Source organism: Chelonoidis abingdonii, chromosome 4, assembly GCF_003597395.2.
Source record: "Chelonoidis abingdonii isolate Lonesome George chromosome 4, CheloAbing_2.0, whole genome shotgun sequence".
In the NCBI taxonomy this organism is placed as follows: Eukaryota; Metazoa; Chordata; order Testudines; family Testudinidae; genus Chelonoidis; species Chelonoidis abingdonii.
This window is the reverse complement of record NC_133772.1, coordinates 2,768,698-2,794,730: the sequence shown is the minus strand read 5'-3', so window position 1 is coordinate 2,794,730 and position 26,033 is coordinate 2,768,698. Positions and strand designations below refer to the sequence as shown.

General features: G+C 54.9%; 3 protein-coding genes across 3 annotated transcripts; all 3 read left to right on the top strand.

Moving 5' to 3' along the window:
• The first annotated feature begins 32 nt into the window (after positions 1-32).
• On the top strand, positions 33-7,314 carry ZNF668 (zinc finger protein 668). Its single transcript, XM_075064734.1, has 2 exons — positions 33-331; positions 4,611-7,314. Exon 2 carries the CDS (start codon positions 4,641-4,643, stop codon positions 6,396-6,398), a length of 1,758 nt encoding a protein of 585 aa, XP_074920835.1. The 5' UTR covers positions 33-331; positions 4,611-4,640; the 3' UTR covers positions 6,399-7,314.
• A 1,386-nt stretch (positions 7,315-8,700) lies between these two features.
• LOC116815513 (perforin-1-like) lies at positions 8,701-13,572 on the top strand. The gene is given in 5 exon segments (XM_032763941.1): positions 8,701-8,769; positions 8,772-8,917; positions 10,182-10,196; positions 11,445-12,011; positions 12,450-13,572. Coding segments are annotated over 5 exon segments (1,920 nt in total).
• Positions 13,573-18,461: 4,889 nt separating this feature from the next.
• Positions 18,462-24,185, top strand: LOC116815521 (perforin-1-like). The gene is given in 4 exon segments (XM_032763949.1): positions 18,462-18,491; positions 18,494-18,631; positions 21,850-22,436; positions 23,063-24,185. Coding segments are annotated over 4 exon segments (1,860 nt in total). The 5' UTR covers positions 18,462-18,479.
• The last annotated feature ends 1,848 nt before the right edge of the window (positions 24,186-26,033 follow it).

Genomic DNA, 26,033 nt, shown 5'->3' with positions numbered 1-26,033 from the left:
CTCTTCCCGCCCCCCAACAGCGCCCCCGGAAGCAAGGTTCCTAACTTTGCAATTAACTGCCCTCCTCCACCCCACCGCCCAGGCCCTGGGGTGTAGCAGCCCCCGCAACCTGGAGGCAATAAATCCCCCAGGGCTGGAGGCCTGCTGGGCTATGGAACGGGGGTGTTAATATCCCTTTAAGCAGTTCCTTTACTTTGCATTTCTCCCCCCCACGTCCCCCCCTCCTCTACTGTTTTCTTCTCCCTCAGGGTCCTAGGGGCTGACTCATTCCGCTCCAGCAGGGAGTGGGCAACAGCAGCTCCAGCAGCAGCAAAAGCGAGGCAGAAGCCAGGTAAGGCAGAGATTAGTCCATTGCAAGCCTTCCCAGACCGTGCATTCACGCCAGCTCCGCGGGGGGACAAATCCCCTTTGCAAACTGCCCCCCTTCCTAGGGAAGAGCCTCTTCCCTGGTCCTAGACCCAGCCATTTTGCAACCGGCCCTGCTCCTTGCCAGGAGACAGCCTGGGTCGCCTGGCGGCTTGTCCGCCTCGGGTGCACACTGGGGCAGCCTCTCTGCAAACCCTTCCCCAGCAGGCGGGGTGGCGTCTCCTCCCGTGGTCCTAGAGAGAACCATTTTGCCAGCGACAAGAGCCAGCGCCCTGACGCGAGCCCTCTCTGCCTTTGCACGGCTCACGAGGCGACTTTCGTTTGCAAAATCTCGATATTTCAGTGCGGAGAAGGGGACTATGAACAACCCCCTTCCCTTTTTCTTTTTTTTTTGCATACTCTTTTTCCAGCATCTCTGTCTTTTGCATCGCCTCCTTGGGGCGGCGTCTCCTCCCTTGGTCCTAAAACCAGCCATTTTGCAAGCGCGGAGCCATACAATGATTCTTTGGAAGAGGGGGCTTTCCCTTTGCAAAAGGCCTCGCCTCACACATCTCTCTTCTCCCCCCCGGGCCATGTTGCTTGGCTTGTGTTGCAACATATGCAACTGATGCCCCGCTCGGTATTTTCCTCCAAGCTCGAATGCACAGAGAGGCGAGTTCCCCTTGGCGGTCCCGTCCTACCTACTAGCCCCCCTGTGGGTTGCATTTCCCACCTTCCCCTGGTCCTAGCTACAGCCATTTTGCTTTGCAATTTGAGCCGTGCAAACCCACGCAGAAATGCGGCCCATCTCTGCCTCCTTGCGCTGTTCTTTCCCTGTCTCTGCAGGATGACCCCCCGCCTTGCACCCGTCTCGCCTCCCCCGGTCCTAAAGACAGTCACTTTGCAATTGCTTTCTGCTTCCAGGCAGGTCCAATGCTAAGCGAGAAATGATGCACAAAATTCCTCGGAGGGAGAGGGGAGGCTACTCTCCAGAATGGCAAATACCTGCGAACTGCTGCTCTCTGGGGCTGCCCCAGGTCTCTGGCCCCCTAACCCTTGCGATTCCTGGTCCCAAAGAGACCCGGTTAGCTTTGCTCATCGGTGCAACTAAACAATCCATGCCCTGGACCCCATGTTTGCTGCATGTCTGCGTGCTCCTTGCAACAAAGAGATCTGTGCACCTGACTCCCTGTTTGTTCCTCATGCTCAGGGCTCCTAAACCAAAGGGGCTCTGGTGTCTGCATTTCCTCTGTAGTCTCGAAATGTTGATTTTTCAGCAAGTCTTGGAGCACTGGGGAAGTTTTTTTTAAAAGGGTAACCTGGATGATCTGGGTAATCCTGACATTATCCTGGGTGAGATAGTGGCTGGATTAATAAAGCATTAAAGGAGAGTAATATAATTAATGCAAATCACCAGGGATTTACGGAAAATAGATTCTGTCAAACTAACTTAATTTTTTTTATAAGATTACAGATTTGGTTGATAAAGTTAATGGTGTTGTTGAAATATCCTTAGACTTCTGTAAAACATGGTACCATACGACGTTGGATTAAAAAAACTAGAGTGCGATACAATTTACACGGCCCACATTAAGTGGATTAAAAACTGGCTAACTGATAGGTCTCCAAATATAACTAAACGGGGAATCATCATTGAGCGGTTGTGGTCTTGCAGGGGTCAGTTCTTGGCCTTATGCTAGTTAACATTTTTATCAACGACCCGGAAAAAAACATACAGTCGTCACTGATCATGTTTGCAGCTAGCACCAACTTTAGAGGCGTGGTAAATCATGAAGAGGCCAGGTCACTGTTACAGAGTGATCTGGCTCACCTGGTAAGCTCATAGACTCAGACTCATACACTTTAAGGTCAGAAGGGACCATTATGATCATCTAGTCTGACCTCCTGCCCAATGCAGGCCACAGAATCCCACCCATCCACTTCTATAACAAACCCCTAACATATGTCTGAGTTATTGAAGTCCTTAAATTGTGGTTTGAAGACCTCAAGCTGCAGAGAATCCTCCAGCAAGTGACCCATGCCCCACGCTGCAGAGGAAGGCGAAAAACCTCCAGGGCCTCTGCCAATCTGCCCTGGAGGAAAATTCCTTCCCGACCCCAAATATGGTGATCAGCCAAACCTTGACTACGTGAGCAAGACTCACCAGCCAGACACCCAGGAAAGAATTCTCTGTAGTAACTCAGATCCCATCCCATCCCATCCAACATAGCTGGGCTCGGACAAACAATACATGTTTTGATATGGCTCAGTGTAAATGGATCCATCTAGGAACAGAGAATTCAGGCCTTACTTGCTGTGCTGGGGGACTCTATCCTGGAAAGCAGTGACTCTGAAAAAAGGTTGCTTTCCTGTTCAGTGGAACAGGAGCTCCTGCCATAGCCAAGAGAGTTAACGCAATTCTGGGATGCATAGACAGGGGAATCTCGACTAGGAAGAGGGAGGTTATTCTACCTCTGTTTGGCCTGGTGCGACCACTGCTGGAATCCTGTGTCCAGCTCTGGTGCCCACCGTTCAAGAAGGGTGTTGATAAATTGGAGATGAGGTCAGAAAAGAGCTGTGAGATTAAAGGATTAGCAAACCTGCCTTATTAGGGATAGACTCAAAGAGCTCAATCTCTTCGTCTTAACAACGAGAAGGTTCAGGGGCGACTTGATCCCAGTCTACAAGTATCTACATGAGGAACAAATATTTAACAACAAGCTCTTCGATCTAGCAGAGGGAGGTCTAATGTGAGCCAATGGCAGGAAGCTGGAGACAAATTCAGACTGGAAAGCAGTTGGACATTTTTAACGGGGAGGGTAATTAGCCATTGGAACAGTTTACTGAGGGTCATGGTGGATTCTCTGTCACTGACCGTTTTTAAAGTAAGATGGATGGATGAATTATTCTGGGGGGTGTTCTCTGGCCTGTGTTATCCAGCAGGTCAGACTAGATGATCACAATATTTCCTTCTGGCTTTGGAATCTGGATATCAGCGCTGATATCGGAGGAAAGGCTGGGTCCATTGAGATTAGCAGGAAATAGCAGGGCTGGCTGATGAGAGGCAAAAAGCCACGAAGCGGAAATAGACCTGAACTCAGAATTTTAATGCCCCTGAGCCCTCTGGGGAACTGATTTGTGCCCAGGAAACCTTGAGGCTTTGTCATCAATACCAAGCGTCTTTAAAACTCAATTTAACTGCAGAGGACATCAGTTAAAGAATCCAAGATGCTGAGAGGAAACTCCTCTGTCTATTACCGTGCCCCGTCAATGTGGGCACCCTCTACTGGCTGGCTAAATCCGGAAATATTGTAGGTCCTACAAAAATAATGAGACCTTTTGTGACCTCATTACAGTGCTTGACCAAAAAGAAAAGGCAAATAGATGACCTTGAAAAACAGATCTATGATGTTTCTTGGATTTTAAGGATATTGCTACTTGGAGTGGCAAAACAAATGTCTGGCTATCCATTTGAACACAAAAGACTCGCAGCCACGGAAGTGTATAAATACCTGGTCTGCCCTCTGTGTAACCATGTCCCTTTTCTCTGCAGCATTTGAGTGCTCCCAGTTGACCTGTTGGTGTTAGTAGTGGGATGATAAACTATTGACCTGTTCTACATGCAAGGGCTCATGGGATTATAAGTATCTGAATCTAGGTTCTGTGCAGGCCAGTGGTGGAATTCTACTTTCCTGGTTTAGTGTCTTCCTCTTTTAGATACTTATTTGGCTCCTATTGCCGTAGTATCTCAGCACCTCAGTCTTTTAGATATTTATGCTCACAGCCCCGCTAGGACATAGGAACTGTTATTAACCTTGTTTTACAAATGAGGAAACTGAGGCCCAGAGAGTACAAGTGATGTAGCCAAGATCACACAAGGAATCTGTGACAGAGCAGAGTCATGAATAATCTCCTGAGCCTTCAGTTAGTGCCCTAATGGCTGGTCTGTCCTTCCCCTCCTGTATGGCTCCATTGGTGGCAGAAGTGGGATTATATTTTGCTAATTTAGTCTACAGGCAGCCCTAGAGCAGCTAGAGGTGGGATTATACCTTTCTAGTTTAGTCTATAGGCAGCCCGATAGCTGTACTCATAGCAAAAGCAGGATTATACAGTGCTAGTTCAGTCTGTAGGCAGCTCAAAGGACACATTGGTGGAAAAAGTGGGGTTTTTCCCTCATGCACATCCCAGCCATCATACCGTGTCCAAAGGGGGGTTGATCTCACTATGGACCCCTCCTTGTAACCCTGCCCTGCCTTCTCTTTTAGAGAGCAACCCCCTGTCCCTCCCCCGCAAAGATGGAGGAGCCCGAAGCGAGCATTGTGGTGAAGCTGGAGGGTGACTCGGAGGAAGAGGAGGAGAAAGAAGAGGCTGCCATCTATGCCAAGTGCGGCCGGCGCTACAAGTGCTTGCCGTGCGGCAAGACCTTCCCCAGCGTGCCCCGGGTGCTCCGCCACGCCAAGTGCCACGCTGGGGGGGGCACTGCCACGGCCAAGCACGCCTGCCCCAGCTGCGCCAAGGAGTTCCCCGACCGCTCACAGCTGCACAAGCACCAGCTGAGCCACTCGGCCGAGCGCCCCTTCCAATGCCTGCAGTGCTCCAAGGCCTACAAGACGGCGCCGGAACTGCGTAGCCACGGACGGAGCCACACGGGCGAGAAGCCCTTCATCTGCCAGGAGTGCGGCAAGGCCTTCATGCAGCCGGTGTGCCTGCGCGTCCACATGGCCCGGCACACCGGCGACCTGCCCTTCCGCTGCTCCCACTGCGCCAAGGGCTACGGCACGCTCTCCAAGCTGAAGATCCACCAGCGGGCCCACACAGGCGAAAAGCCCTACACCTGCGGCGAGTGCGGCAAAGCCTTTGCCGACCCCTCGGTCTTCCGCAAGCACCGGCGCATCCACGCCGGCCTGCGCCCCTACCAGTGCAGCGCCTGCCAAAAGACCTACGCCGAGCTGAAGGACCTGAAGAACCATGAGCGCAGCCACACCGGGGAGAAGCCCTTCCTGTGCTCCGACTGTGGCAAAGCCTTCTCCCGCTCCTCCTCGCTCACCTGCCACCAGCGCATCCACGCAGAGCAGAAACCCTACTGCTGCGGCCAGTGCGGCAAAGGCTTCACCCAGCTCTCGTCCTACCAGAGCCACCAGCGCACCCACTCCGGGGAAAAGCCGTTCCTCTGCCCGCAATGTGGCCGCATGTTCTCAGATCCCTCCAGCTTCCGGCGCCACCAGCGGGCCCACCAGGGCGTCAAGCCGTACCAGTGCGATAAGTGCAGCAAAGCTTTTCGCCAGCCGGCTGACCTGGCCATGCACCAGCGGATCCACACCGGTGAGCGGCCCTACAAGTGCCTGCAGTGCGACAAGACCTTCGTGGCCTCCTGGGATCTCAAGCGGCACCAGCTGGTGCACTCGGGCGAGCGGCCATTCCAGTGCGGGGAGTGCGGGAAGAGCTTCGCCGAGCGGGCCAGCCTCACCAAGCACTACCGGGTGCACTCAGGCGAGCGGCCCTTCAAGTGCGGCCGCTGCGGCAAGACCTTCGTGGTCTCTTCCAGCCTCCGCAAGCACGAGCGGACCCACGGTGAGCGGCGGGGCGGGGAGGAGGAGGAAGAGGAGGAAGAAGCGGGAGCCACGGCCCGGCACATCTGCCGGCTCTGCGGGGCCGCCTTCGGCGAGACTGCGGCGTTGCGGCGCCACCAGCGAGGGGAGCACCCGGAGGTGGCCCCTGGGGCGCTCACCTGTGCCGAATGCGGGGAGACCTTCTCCTCACCCTACGACCTGCGCAAGCACGAGCGGCTCCACCCCGGCCTGCGCCCTTTCCCCTGCCCCGAGTGCGGCAAGGGCTTCTCCGATCGCGCCGGCCTGCGCAAGCACGAGCGCATCCACTCCGGGGTGCGGCCTCACGGCTGCCACCGCTGCGGCAAGGCCTTCCTCGGCGCTGCCGACCTCCGCAAGCACCTGCGCACCCACGGCCCCGCCCCCGGCCCACCCCTTGACGAGGCCGCCCAGCCCCCCAACGGGCCTGACAGCTGCCTGCCAGAAGGACTGAGCCAGTCCTCCTGAGCCCCTCCACCCTTCGGGGGGCGTGGCTGTGTGCCGCTGGGGCTCCTCCCACCTCTGGAGGGTGTGGCTGTTTGGTAATCCCCCCCCCCGCAGGTGGGCATAGCCTGCTGATCCCCTTGGGCTCCTTGCCCTCCTCAGCCATCGTGGGGATGTGATCTGTGCTCCCAGGTACCACCTCCCTGGAAGATTATGGCTATATGCCCCCCCACAGGACTCCTCCCCCTCCGAAGTCCCTAGAGGATATGGCTCTGAGCCCCTAAGCCCCACTCTCTCAAGGCCCATAGCTGTTTGCTCCCCGAGAGCCCCTCCTTCTTTTGGGCCCATGGGGGCGTGGCTCTGTGCTCACAGGCTCCTCCCCTTCACTCTCAGGGCGTGGCTATCTGCCACTCCCACCAGAGGGGGTGACTGTCTCATCTCCCGGGCCTCTCCCTCCTCAGCCCCCATGGGGAGGTTGCTTATTGTTCCCCAAGGGAGCTGGGCCACCTCCTCCTTTTGTCCCTCTGCTCCTTTTAGGGAGGGGTAGGAGGCTGGGGAGATTATGAAAGGAAGGCAGCACATGGTTCAATGCCCCTCCCTCACCAGGGGGTGTGGCTGTACTGGCCCCTCCCTTCCCCAGAGGGCGTGGCTGTCTACTCCCAGGCCCCGCCCCATCGGGCATGGCTGACTGGTGATGCACCGTCCACATGCCTAGAAACCTGTGGGGGCGAGGGGTCGGTGCTGCCCTCTGCTGGAGAGAATTGGCGCTGCCCTCTGCTGGGCGTGGCGTGCGGACGCAGGGGAGCTGGGAGGGTTTGTGGGGCCAAGAGGGTTGAACTGCATTTCAGGGAAGCTCATGGCAACCGCCGGCTAAAGCTTCTTTGTAAATCGGCTTCATGCTGGTGTGAAAAGACAATGAAATAAATCCCTCTTTTTGTAACCTGGGGCCTTGCTGTGATTCCTCTCCTCCCAGAGCTGGGGAGAGAACCCAGGAGTCCTGGCGCCCAGCTCCCTCTGCTCTACCCCCTAGATCCCACTCCCCTCTCAAATCAGGCCAGAATCCAGGAGTCCCGTGCTGGGGGCTGGACCTGGGGTGGGCAGGAGACAGAAAAGCAGATGGGGGTGGGCAAGCTGGGATGGAGTGAGGGAGACCCCTGGTAGAATATATGGGGGTGCAGGAAGTGGGAGTGACCCCTGGAAGAATAAGAGGGATACAGGGGGGTAGGGGTCCTACCAGCAGGGGGTGAAGCAGTGAGCTCAATCCCCTGATGGGGGAGGGTATATGAGGGCGCTGTGGGACTCGGGTTGGAGTCCCAGGGCACGAAAGAGTGGATAGGACAAAACGGGAGAACAGAAAGAGAGAAGGACACGTCAAACCTGCTGTACAGCAACCCAGGGTCATCCCCTTCCCCCCACCCCATTCCCAGTTTCCCCACCTCCCCCACTGCCTGCCCCACAGGGGCAGGGCCTTGAGCTTGCTCTGGATTTACCCAGTGATCAGAATCCTGGCCTGATTCCACTGACATCAGTGGGGTTGCTCTGTATTTACAGTGGGTTCCCGGAGGCATTAGGTGCTGGCCCCAGTGTGGCACTAGGGGGCGCTGTGCTGCAGGGAGCAGCATGGGATCAGTAGGGGGTGCTCTCCCCAGGCTGGCAGTGCTGGCCCCAATGCCCCAGTGTGGCACTAGGGGGCGCTGTGCTGCAGGGTGGGGGGTTCAGCAGGGGGCGCTCTCAGGCAGTGCTGGCCCCAATGCCCCAGTGTGGCATTAGGGGGCGCTGTGCTGCAGGGAGCAGCATGGGCTCAACAGGGGGCGCTCTCCTCAGTCAGGCAGTGCTGGCCCCAATGCCCCAGTGTGGCACTAGGGGGCGCTATGCTGAAGGGTGGGGGGCTCAACAGGGGGCGCTATCCTCAGTCAGGCAGTGCTGGCCCCAATGCCCCAGTGTGGCACTAGGGGGCGCTGTGCTGCAGGGAGCAGCATGGGAGCAGTAGGGGGCGCTCTCCCTGGGCAGGCAGTGCTGGCCCCAATGCCCCAGTGTGGCACTAGGGGGCGCTGTGCTTCAGGGAGCAGCATGGGAGCAGTAGGGGGCGCTCTCCCTGGGCAGGCAGTGCTGGCCCCAATGCCCCAGTGTGGCACTAGGGGGTTCTCTGCTGCAGGCTCAGGGCTCAATAGGGGGCACTCTCCCCCGGCAGGCAGTGCTGGGTTTGTCTCACTGGGGTTTACTTTGCAGCCACTCTAGGTCCTCATACCCTGGGTCGAGACCCACAGGAGGCACGTTTGATCCAGCTCGGGGGGTGGAACAATTGCTAGCCACAGCTTCCTGCCCAATGGCTGTGGCTGGGGGTGTAAAGGGGGGCAGGAGCTCAGCGCTGGGGGGGAGCGTGGTGACGGCTGAGACACTCAGAACACAGAAGACCTTTTGTGGTGCTGTGATCCCCTTCAAAGCGCGTCTCTCCCAGCAGAGACACAGCCCAGGCCGGGACGCAGACAGGCCCAGGAGCCAAAATATTCCTCAGCCCAGTTCCTGAGGGAGGTAAGTGATCAGTGGGGCTGCTCAGACCCCAGCTGAGACTGGGAAACTCGTTGCACCAGGTGCTGCACAGAGACAGACAGAGATTGGGGACCTCCTCGCACCAGTCGCTGCACAGACCCCAACCGAGATCAGGGCCCCTATCATGCCGGGCGCTGCACAGACCCTGACTGAGATCAGGGCCCCTATCATGCCGGGTGCTGCACGGACTCCGACCGAGATCAGGGACCCCATCGCACTGGGTGTAGAACAAACCCTGGCTGGGACTGAGGACCCATCACTCTGGGTACTGCACAGACCCATCCCACCTGAGATCAGGGGCCCCTAATGCTGGGCACTGCACAGATCCCCCCACATTGAGACTGGGGCCCCTGTCATATCGGGTGCTGCACAGACCCAACCCAAGAACGTGGTCTCCTGTCCCTCCTGCTCTAACCCACTCGATCCCACTCCCCTCCCAGTGCGAAAATAGAACCCAGGAGTCCTGACCCTCTCCACCCCCCTGCGTCCTCTAACCCACTTCACCCCACTCCCCTCCCAGTGCGGCAATAGAACCCAGGAGTCCTGTCTCCCCTCCAGACCCCCGCATCCTCTAACCCACTTCACCCCACTCCCCTGCCAGAGCAACAATAGAACCCAGGAGTCCTGACTCCCAAACCAGTGCTCTAGCCACTACACCACGTTGCTATTCAGCTTTTGATAATTAATTGACATAGTTGATACCTTTCATATTAGGGGCATCTTGGCATTTCAGGCTCTTTTTGAGTTTCTATTGGCAACAAAGCAGTGGGGCAGCAGGTCAGGACTGAGGAGCTCTGCCAGGACAGGGGGGAGGCAGGGAACCCCAAGGCTCAGATTGCGGCACGTTGGGGGCTGCGCAGAACCCAGCAGTCAATATTGAAGTGCATTTTTCCTGCCTCATTCTGCTGGGGTGAATTCAAACATTTACTGTCCCCTCCCAGACCAAGCCTGCTACTGTCACAGGATGCAGAGCTGTCACCCTTTCCTCCCCCACAGCCAGCATTGCTGTACAGCTCCAACCCAGATTGAACACAGTTCAAATCTACTTTTAACACAGCATCCCTTGTGGTTAGTACAGGGAGGGATGCGCAGAGAGGGGTGAGGTGGTCAAAGCATCTGGGGCGGAGGGAAGGGTAGAGGCTACCAGAGTAGATGGGCTCATGGGTCTGTTCTCGCGTGGCAGGGATGGGGCAGGATACCAGGCTTGATGGGGCCATGGGCCTGATCCAGGGCAGAAGGGAGGGGGCAGGATACCAGCTGAGATGGACCCAGGGTCTGTTCGGGGCAGTAGGGTTTCCTGCCGTTTTCCCCCAACAGCCGCAGGGTAAAAGTGGCAGCGCCAGCCGCTAGACCCGATGCTGACTGTGAGAAACCCCAGAAAATGATCCTCCTCCCAGAAAATGACCAAATCCACCACTCGGCGTGGTCACAAGGGGGCCCTGGCAGTTGCTACGGCAAGGCCAGTCACGCCGAGCATAGCCCAAGCAGGGCCAGTGCAAGGATGTTTCGCGCCCTAGGCGAAACTTCCACGTTGCACCCCGCTCCCGCTGCCCTGAAGTGCCCCCCTGGAGCAGCTCCCCCCCTCCACACTGAGCCCCCCCCCAGCTCACACCTGCTCCACGCACAAGCACCTTGAGCACACCATGGCTGCTTCACTTCTCCTGCCTCCCAGGCTTGCGGTGCCTAAGCTGATTGGCGCCACAAGCCTGAGAGGTGGGAGAAGTGAAGCAGCCACGGCGTGCTCGGGGAGGAGGCGGAGCAGGGGTGAGCCGGGGCGGGGAGTTCTCCTGCGTGCCGCCCCCTCCCCTTACTTGCTGCAGGCGGCCCTCCCCTGCCCCAGCTCCCTCCGCCTAAATGCCAGTGGCGACCGGGGTAGCCGAAGATCCAGCCGCCGTGGTCGCCGCCGAAGAAAATGGCGCTCCCCAAATCCCAGCGCCCAGCGGTCGCCTAAATGGTTGCACCGGCCCTGGGCCCAAGCTCCGGCTGCTCTCGCTGGCTATGAAAGCCACCACTCGCAAGCCACGGGTTGTGTGTGGCTTTGGACTGGCCCCCTAATGGCCAAACCCAGACACTGCATCAGCCCAATAAGTACAAGCCACGGATCTGTTCACAGTGCCCACTAGTGGCCACACCCAGCCACTCTCTTGGCTCACTAATTCTAAACCACGTGTCTACACTGCACCGCCCTCTAATGGCCCCATTTAGGAATTGCCATGACCCATGATATTGCACGCTGTAGCGTGGGCATGTGAAACTCTACCTCCTCTTCATAGTTAGTGCTGGTATTACAACATCTGGGAAATAGGGATTGGAGGGAATTGATGAATATTAGGTAATCTGTAGTCAAACATGCATATGAGGCACCAGGTCATTTGTGTAATGCCACCAGGTTTCCTAGAGCCCAGAGTTTTTGTAGGTGTGCTATAGAACATGGTTGATGTCCTGGATGGTAAGTGGATGTCCCTGTTGCTACAACAAAGCTAACCAATGGAACTGCCTGCCACTGGATTGTCACTAATTCTGGATCTCTCTGTGTCTCTCCATCACTTCAGCCATGCCCAGATTTGGTGCCTTCATCCCGCTCCTCCTCTTCATCTTCCCGGGCGCCTCTTCGCATTGTCACACAGGCACGGAAAATGAATGTGAGAAGCACACGGCCTTCGTGCCTGGGCACAGCTTGGTGGGAAGGGGCATCGATGTGACCACAATGGCCAGGAAGGGGGCCAATCTGGTGGACAGCAGCCTCTGGCAGCACGAGGACGGCACCTGCACCCTGTGTCGGAACCCACTGCAGGGAGAGCAGTGGCAGAGGCTGCCACTGGCTGCGGTGGACTGGCGCATCCATGTCTCATGCCACCAGAATCTGAGCAGCTCAGTGCAGCAGTCGGCGATGGGCATGATGGAGTCTGTGGCATCCCCAGTGCAGAATGACTGGAAGATGGGGCTGGACGTGACTGTGAAGCCCAAGGTTAATGTCCAGGTGGCGCTGGCTGGATCACATTCCAAACTGGCCAGTTTCGTGATAGACCACATGCGGATGGACAAATACAGCTTCATAAGCCATAAGGTCTCCTGCGGCTATTACAGGTGAGAGCCAGCCTGGGTCAGGAGGGCTCATCTGGAATTGGGATCACAGGAACGCCACACAGAGATACGGGGCCTTTCCCCTCTAGTGGGCCCTGGTTCCCATCCGGCCCCAGGACAGGAGACTAGATGGTTTAGGGAAGTGGGGAATGGGACACGGGGCCTTTCCCCTCTAGGGGGCACCAGCTGACATCTGGGCTGGCCAGCCATGGGGGATTTTCTTCTCATGTCTGTCAGGACAGCCCTGTGGCCAGAACTATCAACCAGCTGGCAGCATCCCTAGCAAGGTCATGAGGTTCAGCAAACTGGGTGGTTGCATTGACTAGGAGCCACCCGCTTAGACCTTTTCTCCTGGGTTGTCTGGGGCCTTAGCATGCACAGCTAATGAACTCAGCTGACTCACCGGGCTGAATACGCTCCTCACCTTGTGTTCCTGACCAGGTTCCAGGTCAGCAAGATGCCCCCGCTCACCAGCCATTTCACTCTGGCCCTGGAGAACCTCCCGGACCAGTACGACAGCAAATCAAAGGTGGAGTACCAGCAACTAATCAGCAACTATGGCACCCACTACATGTCCCAGCTGCAGCTGGGGGGTCGGACGCGGGATGTGACGGCCGTGAGGGTTTGTGAAGCAGCAATGAGCAGCTTGAGTGAGGACGAGATCAAGGACTGCTTGAGCATGGAGGCGGCTGTGAGTATCGGAGTGGGCTCTGTCAAGGGTGGGTCCAGCAAGTGCGAGGAGGAGAAGAAGAAAGGGAAGGTCCGGGGGAGCTTCCATGAGACGTATCAGGAGCGCCATGTGGAGGTGGAGGGAGGGGAGATCACGACTGACGTGCTGTTCTCCGGCCATGATGCCAAGGTCTTCTCAGCCTGGATTGAGAGTCTCAAAGGCAACCCTGGCCTGGTGTCCTATTCACTGCACCCCATCCACATCCTGGTGGAGCAGGATGACCCAAAGCGGGAGGCGCTGAGGCAGGCAGTCAGTGAGTACATCCTGGAGAAGGCCCTGGTGAGGAATTGCACCCGAAGCTGCCCCCCGGGGACTCAACGCAGCGCCCATGACCCCTGCTCCTGCGTCTGCCCCGGGGATGCCATGACCAACACCATGTGCTGCTCGCGGGATCGTGGCCTGGGGAAGCTGACGGTGACAGTGAAGAAGGCCAGTGGCCTGTGGGGGGATTACTTTAGCGCTACAGATGCCTTCGTCAAGGTCTTCTTTGGGAGAAGGGAGGTACAGACCGGCACCATCTGGAACAACAACAATCCCATCTGGAACGTCCATTTGGACTTCGGTACCGTTCACCTCACCAGCACCAGCAACATCCGCATAGAGGTCTGGGACGAGGACAACAAGTGGGACGATGACCTGCTAGGAAGCTGCGACATCCCACTGGAGGCTGGGGAGCCCCACCAGAGGGATTGCTACCTGAACCACGGCCGCATCTGGTTCCAGTACAGCCTGCGCTGCGGGCCCCACCTCGGGGGCCGGAGCTGCTTCGACTATGTCTCCCAGCCACCCCAGCTGGGAACAGCCAAGGGGAAAGAGGCAGAGGCCTTCTGGTGAGCCCCTGATTGGAGAGAGGCATGAGTGTGCACTAGTCACTAGCGCTCTCTGTCCCCCAGAGCATTTCCTAGTTACTACTCTGCTGACGCTACTGAGCTTCATGCTGTCACTCCTGCTTGGGAATCGGTGTCTCCGATGCCCATAAGAGACTCTCTGCTCCTGTGGGCCCATCATCCTCACAGCTCTCTCTGGGAAAACATCCCACCATGAACCGCCCATTCCAGATCTATCAGACCAGTGTGTCCAATGATTCCAGCCATCCAATGTATCCATCTAATCAACAAACCAAAGTATGTACCTACTGCATCCAACCTATCTGCCCCCCGCATCCAGCCAACCGCCAGCCAACCAACCAACAAATTGTTGAATAGGTTAGATAAACTACATGCAACCAGTAAACCACCAACTGGATTTAGTGTATCCAGTGTATCCAACCAACCTATGAAAGAATGTGTGCAGCGCATCTACCATATCCATCCCTCCAACCAACCAATGCATATATCTAGTGCATCTAAGGTATCCAACAAACCAACCAATGAATGTATCCAGTGTATCCAAACAACCATTGAATTTAGCTAGAGCATCCAGTGTAAAAAGCCAGCCAGCCAATGAATGTGTTTAGGATGTCCACTGTAACCAGTCAATCAAAAATGTATTTAGCATATCCAGGCAACCTGCCAGCCAATGCATCCAATGCATCCATCCAGCCAACCAACCAGTGTATGTACCTAGTGCATCTGGTGTGTCCACCCAACTAATGTCTTAGGTACATCTAACCAACATGTGTATCCAGTGCAACCAACCAACCAATGAATGTCAAGTACATCCAGTCAATCAATATGTGCTGGCAGTGCAACTAATCCACCACCCCAGGTATCCATCTACGCACTGTAATTACCTGTCTAGTGCAGCTGAAAAGAGATCATCAGAGTAAAGCTCAGCCCCTGTCTTATTGTGGCATCAGGGATTAACCCTCTGCAGAAACCTGAAGATACTCCAGTGATGGACATGGTTCTAAACATCCAGGGGATGGGATGGGCTCCTGGAGTGAGAATTCATTAGGGGGCTGTTTCCTAACAGTCATTTCTCTTGCTTTCCACAATTATCCAGCAGCTTTGGGGTAAATTATCTTATCCTGAAAGTGCAGGCCCCACTCACCATCCAGCTGGATGTTCCATACTCAAATGATCAACAAAGATAATGCTATATCACTTGCCATTGGTAGGATTCAGAGTTAACACCCATAAGGACATGCCACAGGGCTATCAGTTCAGGCTGTCAGCAGGCTCAGGGAGATGGCACTGCATTGGGGTCACACTGGAAAGGGAAAATTCCCCCTAATTCTGGGATTAAGGCATCTTCCTGGCTCACCCCTATTTGCATCTGTGAGAACCTAAACTAATAGCTCCCTGATGCTGTTAACTGGTAATGAGGGTTAACTCTGAACCCTACTGACTGCAAGTTAAATATATCCAGCCTGTTAAACTGCCATGCAGCTTTGCATCTCCACCACAAAATGATTTGCTTCTGGGAGGATTCCAGCTCTCTGGATCTTTGCGAATGTATCTCCTTGCTTCAATAAATGTTTGTGAAAGCAAATTTCTAAGCAGCAAGTCTTGTCATTCTTCTAACCTCAGGGGGCTGGAGCTAGATGTAGAGCAGAAATGAGCGGTTGCAGTACATGCTTGGAACACAAGGGGGAGCTCTAGGCTGAGCAGGAGCAAGGCAGAGCTGGACAAGAGAGCTGAATAAATGGATGGATTTGCTGCAATGGGGAATCTGGTGTAAGGTGGCTAATGCCAGGCAAAGGGAGTGGCTTCTGTCGGGCGCAGAGCGGGGTGGGTGGGAAAGAGATACAGGAAGATGGGTAGCGTTCTTAGGGGGCATTAATATCTCACAGCTGATATTTGCAAGACACTGTTATTGCCAAGCGATCCAGGAAGGGATAAGAGGAATTTTCCCTCTAAGGAGATTCAGCTCTGATCTGGCTCTGGGACAGGGGGATTGGCTGTCCCAGGAGGCTGGGGAATGGGACACGGGGCGTTTCCCCTCTAGGGGGCGCTCGTTCAGATCTGGCCCCATGACATGGCTGGCTCCAGGGGCTGGGGAATTAGAGTAATCGTTCTCCTCTAGTGGTGCAGCTCCGATTCCCTCCAGCAGGGGGCAGCCTGGATCCATGCAACCCCGAACTGGTTGACCAGCTAAATCCATCTTGCATGTCAGTTCTGACAGTGCATGGCAGGTGTTGGGGGGAGGGGGGAGGCTCTGAGCTCCTGACTTGCCCCTGGACTGGAGGCTGGGATCCTGGTGCAGAGATGGAGAGAGAGAGACGGGGAGTGCGGTTGTGAGGCACGGTGGAAAGGAGAGGGTCTTTCCATAGCATCCTCCTGCCCCACCACACACCCCATGGCTTCAGTGCAAGCCCCTACAGAGTGCATGGTCCTAGCTGGCACGGCCCATGTCCGTCATGCTGCCCCCTGGGCCCTAGCCCTTCCCTGTACCCCAGGGCCCTGGGGCTAGGAGAGGCAGAGGATGAATCAGCTAGTTCCTGCAGCGCCCCAGCAGGGACAGCAGGATGTCCACAAGTGGGAACCCCATGGCAGGTGGTAGAACCAAGATGAAGGGGGCAATAAGGACATGGTGACACCGATGAGACACGGGGGCCAACACAGACATCTCGTAGTGTTGCTCTCCTCATAGAACCATGGACCAGTCGGGGGGGGGGGGGGGGGGGGGGGGGGAGAAGTGTGCAAAAATACATCCCAGAACCCAGATCAGGAAATGGGGAGCCACAAAGTCCGGGTCAGAATGGGGCTGGGAGGCAGGAAAGCCCAGTGCAGCATAGTCCCACTTGCAAGCTCCCTCTGCTTCAAGGGGCCGAACGCTAAAGTCACGGAGCCAAGGTCGGGAAACGGAGCCACGTGGCCCAGACCAGCACAGAGCTGGGACATAGCTCATCTCAGAGCTGGGAAGCAGTCAGGTGGAATCATGGAGCAGAGGCCAGGAGAAAAGGGGGCCTGGGAGATGTGGCTGAACGGGGACGGGATTCCCGTAGCCCCTCTCCTAGCATCATCACCGCCCTGTCTGACAAATGTAGCCCCTATGACTCAAGCTGTAGCATCGGGCAGTGGTAGAGCCGCACATCTGAGTTTCTCGTGGCAGGAAGAGTGGTTCTGACCACAGTCTTCCCCGCGCTGCAGCTACTCGGCGCCAGGGCAGGGAGAAAGTGCCTGCGACATCAGTGATTGGGTTGTGGCAGGAGACCCCAGAGCTCCATGCCACGCCTGCTGTCGGGCCAGTCAGAGCTGCATCTCCAGCCAAGCCTGGGCCTTTCTCATCGGGAGAGACCCAGGGGGTCCTGGCTCCCACCCACCTCACCTCAAACATTAAACCTCATTAGCACTCAGTGGAGAGGTAGAAAGCTTCCCTGTGAGATCTGTTAAATTGTTTCTTTCTCCCAGATCTAGACCCCAGAGATATGAAATGTTTAATGTGGTAAGAAGTTCTAGCTATCTGTCCACATAACGTATTTACAGATCAATCATATGTATCTATCTATCCCCATATACCCTTGTGTCTGTCTGTCAACCTATCCCCATACACCCTCATATCTGTCTATAATCTTATATGACTCTGGCTTTGTCTACACAGCACTTTTGTTGGTAAAACTTTTGTCATTCCAGAGTGTGAAAAAAACAACACCCCGAACAAGAAGTTTTACCGACAAAAAGCGCCAGTGTGAACAGCACTTGATCAAAGAGAGTTTCACATCTTCAATGTCAGCCCCTGCGACCCACAAACAGCATATTGGGCATAGTCCTGCCCCCCGAAGCAGAGTACACGGAGGGGCAAACTTCCAGGCTATATTGGCCCATCGATCTGATTGGGGGCAGGATACCAGGCTTGAGGGGCCCATGGGTGTAATCCAGGGTGGCACAGAGGGGGAAGGATACCAGGCCAAATGGGCCCATCTGTCTGATCAGGGGTGGCGGGGTTGGGTAGGATCCCAGGCTAGCTGGACCCATGGCTGTGACACTGCACCCCATATTTGTCATCGTAATATTATGATGATCTGATTATGGCATAATGATGATGCATTTTATACAAGAGAAGTCATGTGAGATGTCATTGGAAAAGACATGATTTTCTGAATGTGATTATCCTATATGGACGCATTGTGTCATTTGTGTATCTAAATTTAGGAAAATTTACTGAGCAGAATCCCCTGATGGGGGCAGAACGGGGTGCTCTGGGAGCTGTGAGACTCGGGGGTTGGAGTCCCAGGGCATGAAAGGGTGGATAGGACAAAACACAGGGGGCTGGGGAGAAGAGAAAGGAAACCTCAAACCTACTCTGAAGCAACCCAGGATGGTCATCCCTCCTCAGTGCCCAATTTCCCCACCTCCACCCCAGCCTGCCCCACAGAGCCAGGGCATTGGGCTTGCTCTGGATTTACACAGGGATGAGAATCCTGGCCTGACTCCATTGCTATTGATGGGGGTTCTCTGTATTTAGAGTGGGGTCCCTGGGAAATGAGGTGGTGGCCCCAGTGTGACACTGTGAGGTGCTGTGCTACAGAGCAGGGGCTCAGCAGCGTGTGCTCCCCCCAGTCAGACAGTGCTGGCCCCAATGCCCCAGTGTGGCACTAGGGGGCGCTGTGCTGCAGGGTGGGGGGCTCAGCATGGGGTGCACTCTCCAGGCACGCAATTCTGGCCCCAATGAATCGGGGCTTGTCTCACTGTGTGTTCCTTTTCAGCCTCTCTAGCTCCTCGTACTCTGGGTCGAGACCCACAGTAGGTGCGTTTGATCAACCACATAAGTGGAACAATTGCTGGCCACAGCTTCCTGCCCAATTGCTGTGGCTGGGGGTGTAAAGGGGGCAGGAGCTCAGCGCTGGGGGGAGCGTGATGACAGCTGAGACACTCAGAACACAGGAGACCTTGTGCAGTGCCTTGGTCACCTTCAAAGCGTCTCTCTCCCAGCAGAGACACAGCCCAGCCCAGGACGCCGACAGGCCTGGGAGCCGAAATATTCCGCAGCCGAAATATACCAGAGGCAGGTGAGTGATGGGTGGGTCTGCTGAGACACCAACCAAGATTAGGGCCCCCATCACGCCAGGCACTGCATGGACCCCGACCAAGATCAGGGCCCCCATTGCGCTGGGCGCTGCACAGATCCTGGAAGAGATCGGAAACTTCATTGTGCCAGGCCCTACAAATTCCGTGACTTAGATCAGGGACCTCGTTGCGCCGGTCCCCGCACACACACATACTGAGTACAGGAACCCTATTGCTCTGGGCCCTCCACAGACCCCCGACTGAGATCAGGGACCCATCGCGCCAGGATCTGCTCAGTCCCTGACCGAGATCAGGAAACCCGTCGCTCTGGGTGCTGCACAAACCCATCCCAACTGAGATCGGGGGCCCCTAATGCTGGGCCCTGCACAGACCCCCCCATTGAGATTGGGGGCCTTGTCACACCGGGTGCTGCACAGACCTGAACCTAGATTATGGTCCCCAGTCCCTCCTGCTCTAACCCACTCAATCTCATTCCCCTCCCAGTGTGACAGTAGAACCCAGGAGTCCTGACACTCCCCAAACCTGCATCCTCTAACCTACTTCACCCCATTCCCCTGCTGGAGCAACAATAGAACCCAGGAGTCCTGATTCCCTGCCCCGCAACCTCTAACCCACTTCACCCCATTTCCCTGCCGTAGTGACAATAGAACCCAGGAGTCCTGATTCCCTGCCCCGCAACCTCTAACCCACTTCACCCCACTCACCTGCCAGAGCGACAATAGAACCCAGAAGTCCTGACTCCCTGCCCCTATCCTCTACCCCACTTCACCCCACTCCTCTGCCAGGGTGACAAGAGAACTCAAAAAGAACAGGAGTACTTGTGGCAACTTAGACCATGTTGCCACTCAGCTTTTGATAATTAATTGACGTAGTTGATACCTTTCATATCAAGGGCATCTTGCAACTTCAGGCTGTTTGATTTTCTATTGGCAACAAAGCAGTGGGACAGCAGGTGGGGATTGAGGAGCACCGGCAGAGTGGGTCAGGGGGGAGGGAACCCCAAGGCTCGGCTTGCAGGAGGCCGGGGGCTGGGCAGAACCGAGCAGTCAATATTCAAGTGCGTTTTTCCTGCTCGGTTCTGCTGGGGCGAGTTCAAACATTTACTGTCCCCTCCCAGTCCAAGCCCCCTACCATGACAGGATGCAGAGCTGTCAGCCTTTTCTGCCCCACAGCCAGCATTGCTGTACAGCTCCAGCCTAAGCGGAACACAACTGAAACCTACTTGAGGTTAGTACGGGGAGGGTCGCACAGAGAAGTGTGAGGTTCTCAATGCATCAGAGGCGGAAGAAAGAGGACAGGATATCACACTAGATAGTCCCTTTAGTAAGGCTTTAGTAAGGCATTTGATACTGTCTTGAATGACCTTGTCATAAACAAAATAGGGAAATGTATTCTAGATGGAGCTACTATAAAGTGGGTGCATAACTGGTTGGAAAGTCATTCCCAGAGAGTAGTTATCAGTGGTTCACAGTCATGCTGAAAGGACATAATGAGTGGGGTCCCTCAGGGATCTGTTCTGGGTCCAGTTCTGTTCAAAATCTTCACCAGTGATTTAGATCATGGCATAGAGAGGACACTGATAAAGTTTGCGAACGATACCAAGCTGAGAGGGGTTGCAAACGCTTTGGAGATAGGATGAAAAATTCAAAATGATCTGGACAAACTGGAGAAATGGTCTGAAGCAAATAGGATGAAATTCAATAAGGACAAATGCAAAGTGCTTCACTTAGACAGGAACAATCAGTTGCACACACACACAATGCGAAATGACTACCTAGGAAGGAGAACTGCGGAAAGGGATCTGGGGGTCAGAGTGGACCACAAGCTAAATATGAGTCAACAGTTAACGCGGTTGCAAAACAAGCGAACATCATAAGCAAGACACGAGAAGCGATTCTTCTGTTCTACTCTGCGCTGATTAGGCCTCAACTGGAGTAGTGTGTTCAGTTCTGGACCCCACATTTCAGGAAAGATGTGGACAAATTGGAGAAAGTCCAGAGAAGAGCAACAAAAATGATGAAAGGTCTAGAAATCATGAGCTGTGAGGGAAGTTTGAAAACAATGGGTTTGTTTAGTCTGGAAAAGAGAAGACTGACAGGGGACATAACGGTTTTCATGTACATGAAAGGTTGTTAGAAGGAGGAGGGAGAAAAATTGTTCTCCTTAACCTCTGCGAATAGAGCAAAAAGCAATGAGCTGAAATTGCAATGAGGGCGATTCAGGTTGGACATTAGGAAAAACTTGAATAAATTCTCTAGGGAGGTTGTGGAATCTCCATCACTGGGGATTTTTAACAGTGGTTTGGTCAAACCCCTGTCAGGGATGGTCTAGACAATACTTAGTCCTGCCTACAGTGCAGGGGGCTGGACTAGATGACCTCCTGAGGTCCCTTCCAGTTATATGATTCCGTGATTCTATGGGTTTACTCTTGGTGGCAGGAAGGGGGCAGGATATTGGGCTAGATAGGCCCATGGGTGTGATCCAGGACAAAAATGGATGGAGCAAGATACCAGGTTAGATGGCCCCAGAATCTGTTTCGGGGCAGTAGCATTTTCTGCCTTGTTTCCCCAGCAGCCGCAGTGTAAACTTGGCAGGACCAGATGCTGGGGCTGATGCGGACCATGAGAAACCCCAGAATATAACCCTCCGTCAGTATTTAAACATGACCAAATCCACCACTTGGCGTGGCACAAGGGGGCCCCAGCAGTTGCTATGGCGAGGCCAGTCACGCCGAGCATGGCCCAAGCTCCCGCTGCTCTTGCTGGCTATGAAAGCCGCCACTCACAAGCCACAGCTTGTGTGTGGCTTTGCACTGCTCCCCCTAGTGGCCACATCCAGCTACTGCATCAGCCCACTAATTGCAAGCCACGGACTCTGTCCACATAATGCCGCTCTCTAGTGGCCCCATTGAGGAATTGCAACGACCCATTATTATATTGCGCACTGTAGAGTGGATATGTGAAACTCTACCTCCTCCTCGTAGTTAGTGCTGGTATTACAACATCTGGGAAATAGGGAGGTGAGGGAATTGATGCAAATTAGGTAATTTGTAGTCAAACATGCAAATGAGGCATCACATCATTTGTGTAATACCTCCTAGAGCCCAGAGTTTTCGTAGGTGTGCAATAAAATATGGCTGATGTCGTGGGTGGTTGGTGGATGTCACTAATTCTGGATCTCTCTGTCTCTCTCCGTCTAGGAGGGTTCAGCGGCCGACAGCCCCTCCTGGGTGGGGGAGCCTATCGCGTCAGCCATGTCCAGATGTGGTGCCTTCTTCCCCTTCCTCCTCTTCATCTTCCCTGGGGCCTCCTCCCATTGTCACACAGGCACAGCCAATGAATGCGAAAAGCACATGGCCTTTGTGCCCGGGCACAGCCTGGCTGGGGAGGGCATCGATGTGACCACAATGGCCAGGAAGGGGGCTTATCTGGTTGACAGCAGCCTCTGGCAGCACGAAGACGGCACCTGCACCCTGTGCCAGAACCGACTGCAGGGAGGGCAGTGGCAGAGGCTGCCGCTGGCTGTGGTGGACTGGCGGGTCCGCATCTCGTGCCGCCGGAAGCTGAGCAGCTCAGTGCAGCAGTCAGCGATGGGCATGATGGAGTCAGCAGCGTCTGCGGTGCAGAACGACTGGAAGGTGGGGCTGGACGTACCTGTGAAGCCCAAGGTTAATGTCCAGGTGGCGCTGGCTGGATCCCATTCCAAACTGGCCAGTTTCGTGGTAGACCACACGCGGATGGACAAATACAGCTTCATGAGCCATGAGGTGTCCTGCAGCTATTACAGGTGAGAGCCAGCCTGGGTGAGGAGGACTCACCTGAATTTGAGATCACAGGAACACCACAGAGTGATGTGGCCTTTCCCCTCTACAGGGCACCAGCTCTGATCCAGGCCTAGGGGGGAGAATGGCTGGCTCGGGGAGGGGGGCAGGGAACACTCCTCTTTAGGGAACACTGGCTTCAATCTGGCCCCAGGATGGGGAACTGTTTCAGGATAATAGGGAATGGGGCACAGGACTTTTTCCCTCTAGGGGACATCATCTCCAATCTGGTCCCAGGGCAGGGGACTGGCTGGCTAGGAAGGCAGGGATTGCTACAAGGAGCCTTTCCCTTCTAGGGGGCGCCGGCTCCCATGTGGGACTGGACAGCTATGGGGGATTTTCTTCTCATGTGTGTCAGGACAGCCTGGTGACCTGCCGTCACCAGAGCAGGGGACGTCTGTCAGAACTACCAAGCAGCTTGTTAGTATCCCTAGCACAGTCATGAGGTTCAGCAGACAGGGTAGTTGCTTTGAGTAGGAGCCACCTGCTTAGATCCGTGCTTCTGGGTTGTCTGGGGCCTTAGCATGCACAGCTAATGAACTCAGCTGACTCACCAGGCCATGCACACTCCTCACCTTGTATCCCTGACCAGGTTCCGGGTCAGCGAGACGCCCCCGCTCACCAGCCATTTCACTCTGGCCCTGGAGAACCTCCCGGACCAGTACGACAGCAAATCAAAGGTGGAGTACCAGCAAGTAATCAGCAACTATGGCACCCACTACGTGTCCCAGCTGCAGCTGGGGGGCCGGGCACGGCATGTGACGGCCGTGAGGGTATGCGAAGCAGCAATGAGCAGCTTGAGCGACGACGAGATCAAGGACTGCTTGAGCATGGAGGCAGCTGTCAGTATCGGAGAGGGCTCTGTCAAGGGTGGGTACAGCAAGTGCGAGGAGGAGAAGAAGAAAGGGAAGGTCCGGGGGAGCTTCCATGAGACGTATCAAGAGCGCCACGTGGAGGTGGAGGGAGGGGAGATCACGACTGACGTGCTGTTCTCCGGCCATGATGCCAAGGTCTTCTCAGCCTGGATTGAGAGTCTCAAAGGCAACCCTGGCCTGGTGTCCTATTCGCTGCACCCCATCCACATCCTGGTGGAGCAGGATGACCCAAAGCGGGAGGCGCTGAGGCAGGCAGTCAGTGAGTACATCCAGGAGAAGGCCCTGGTGAGGAATTGCACCCGAAGCTGCCCCCCGGGGACTCAACGCAGCGCCCATGACCCCTGCTCCTGCGTCTGCCCCGGGGATGCCATGACCAACACCATGTGCTGCTCGCGGGAGCGTGGCCTGGGGAAGCTGATGGTGACAGTGAAGAAGGCCAGTGGCCTGTGGGGGGATTACTTTACCGGTACAGATGCCTTCGTCAAGGTCTTCCTTGAGAGAAGGGAGATACGGACCAACACAATCTGGAACAACAACAATCCCATCTGGAATGTCCCCTTGGACTTCGGTACCGTTCACCTCACCAGCGCCAGCAAGATCCGTGTCCAGGTCTGGGACGAGGACAACAAGTGGGACGATGACCTGCTGGGAAGCTGCGACATCCCACTGGAGGCTGGGGGGCCCCACCAGAAGGATTGCTACCTGAACCACGGCCGCATCTGGTTCCAGTACAGCCTGCGCTGCGGGCCCCACCTCGGGGGCCGGAGCTGCTTTGACTATGTCTCCCAGCCACCCCAGCAGAGCACAGCCAAGGGAAAGGAGGTGGAGGCCTTCTGGTGAGCCCCTGATTGGAGAGAGGCATGGGTGTGCATTGGTCACTAACACTCTCTGTCCCCCAGAGCATTTCCTAGCTCCCACTCTGCTGATGCTACTGAGCTTCATGCTGTCACTCCTACTCGGGAATCGGTGTCTCCGATGCCCATAAGAGACTCTCTGCTCCTATAGCCTGATATCCTCACAGCTCCCTCTGGGAAGACGTCCCACCATGAATTGCCCATTCCAGATCCATCAGACCTGTGTGTCCAATGATTCTCGCCATCCAATGTATCCATCTAATCAACAAACTAATGTATGTACCTACTGCATACCTAATCTCAACCTATTTACCATTGTGGGTTGCATATGCAGCTCTCTATGTGTTATTTTGACCACATCCGCACTGCATATGTACTATTTGTCTGGCCCTCAGAATGTGACACAGGCTGCAGCTGTGTGCCGATTGGGGCACAAGCAGCCGCGGGTTGAGAACTACTGATCTAGTGTATCCAATGTAACTAACCAACCAACCAGCTAAGGTCTTAGGTACATCCAACCAACCAACCAAGTTGTGTAGCCAGTGGAAGCAACCAAACAATGAATATCCTAAGTACATCCAACCAACCAGTCAACCAATATATGCAGGTCCAGCAACCAATCCACGGCCCCATGTATCCAGCCACCAACTGTATTTATCTGTCTAGTGTATCCACTTGAAAACTGATTTTCTCTACAGGACCCCAAGGCACAGATCTGAGCCCTGTCATACTGCGGCTTCAGTGATTAACCCTCTGGAGAAACTCGAAGATATTCCAGGGTGGACATGGTTCAAAGCACCCAGCAGAAGGGCCGGGGTCCCAGGGGGAGGATTCATTAGGGGGCTGTTCCCTACGTGTTGTTTTTGTTGCTTTTCACAATTAACCAGCTGCTTTGGCGATACTTATATTATCATGAATACACAGGCTCCATCCACCAACCAGCTGGATGTTCTCTGCTCAGATGGTTATCAAAGATGATGACATATCACTCCTTCTCACTAGGCTTCAGAGTTAATACACAGGAGAACATGTCCCAGGGCTATAGATTCCAGCTGTCAGTAGGCTCAGGGAGATGGCACTGCATTAGGGTCACATTTTGGAAGGGCAAATTTTCCCTAATTTGGGGATTAATGCTTCTTCCTCTCTCACTCTTACTTGCATCTGTTGAGAGCCTAGATCAATAGCTCGATGGTGCACCTCGCTGATGGAGTGGATGTGGTTAACTCTGAACCCTACTGACTGCAACTCAAATATCTTTGAGCAGGGGGTTGGACTAGATGACCCCCTGAGATCCCTTCCAACTCTGATATTCTATGATTCTATGATCTCCAGCCTGGAAAACTGCCATGCAGCTTTGCAGCACCACTCCAAAATGATTTGTTTCTGAGAGGATTCCAGGTCTCTGGATCTTTGCAAATGTATCTCCCTGCCTCAGTAAACATGTGTGAAATAAAATTTCTAAGCAGGAAGTCCTGTCATTCTTCTAACCTCAGTGGGCTGGATCTAGATCTAAAGTAGAAATGAGCAGCTGCAGTACACGCTTGGTAACACTAGAGGGACCTCTGGGCTGGAGAGGAGCGAGGCATGATAAGACGGGGAGCTAGACAGCTGGATGAATTTGCTGCAATAGGGAATCCGGTGTAATGTGGCTATGGCAGTCAAAGGGAATATTGGGGACAGAGTGGGGTGGGTGGGTGTGATGCTCTGTACCTCAGGGGAACACGCAGCACCTCTGTGTTCATCTTTATACAATGATTGTGTGGTATCCAGTGCTCAGTTTGTCATGTCGGGTGTCTTTGGAAGGCTCATGATGCACTGAGCATGGTTGCTATAG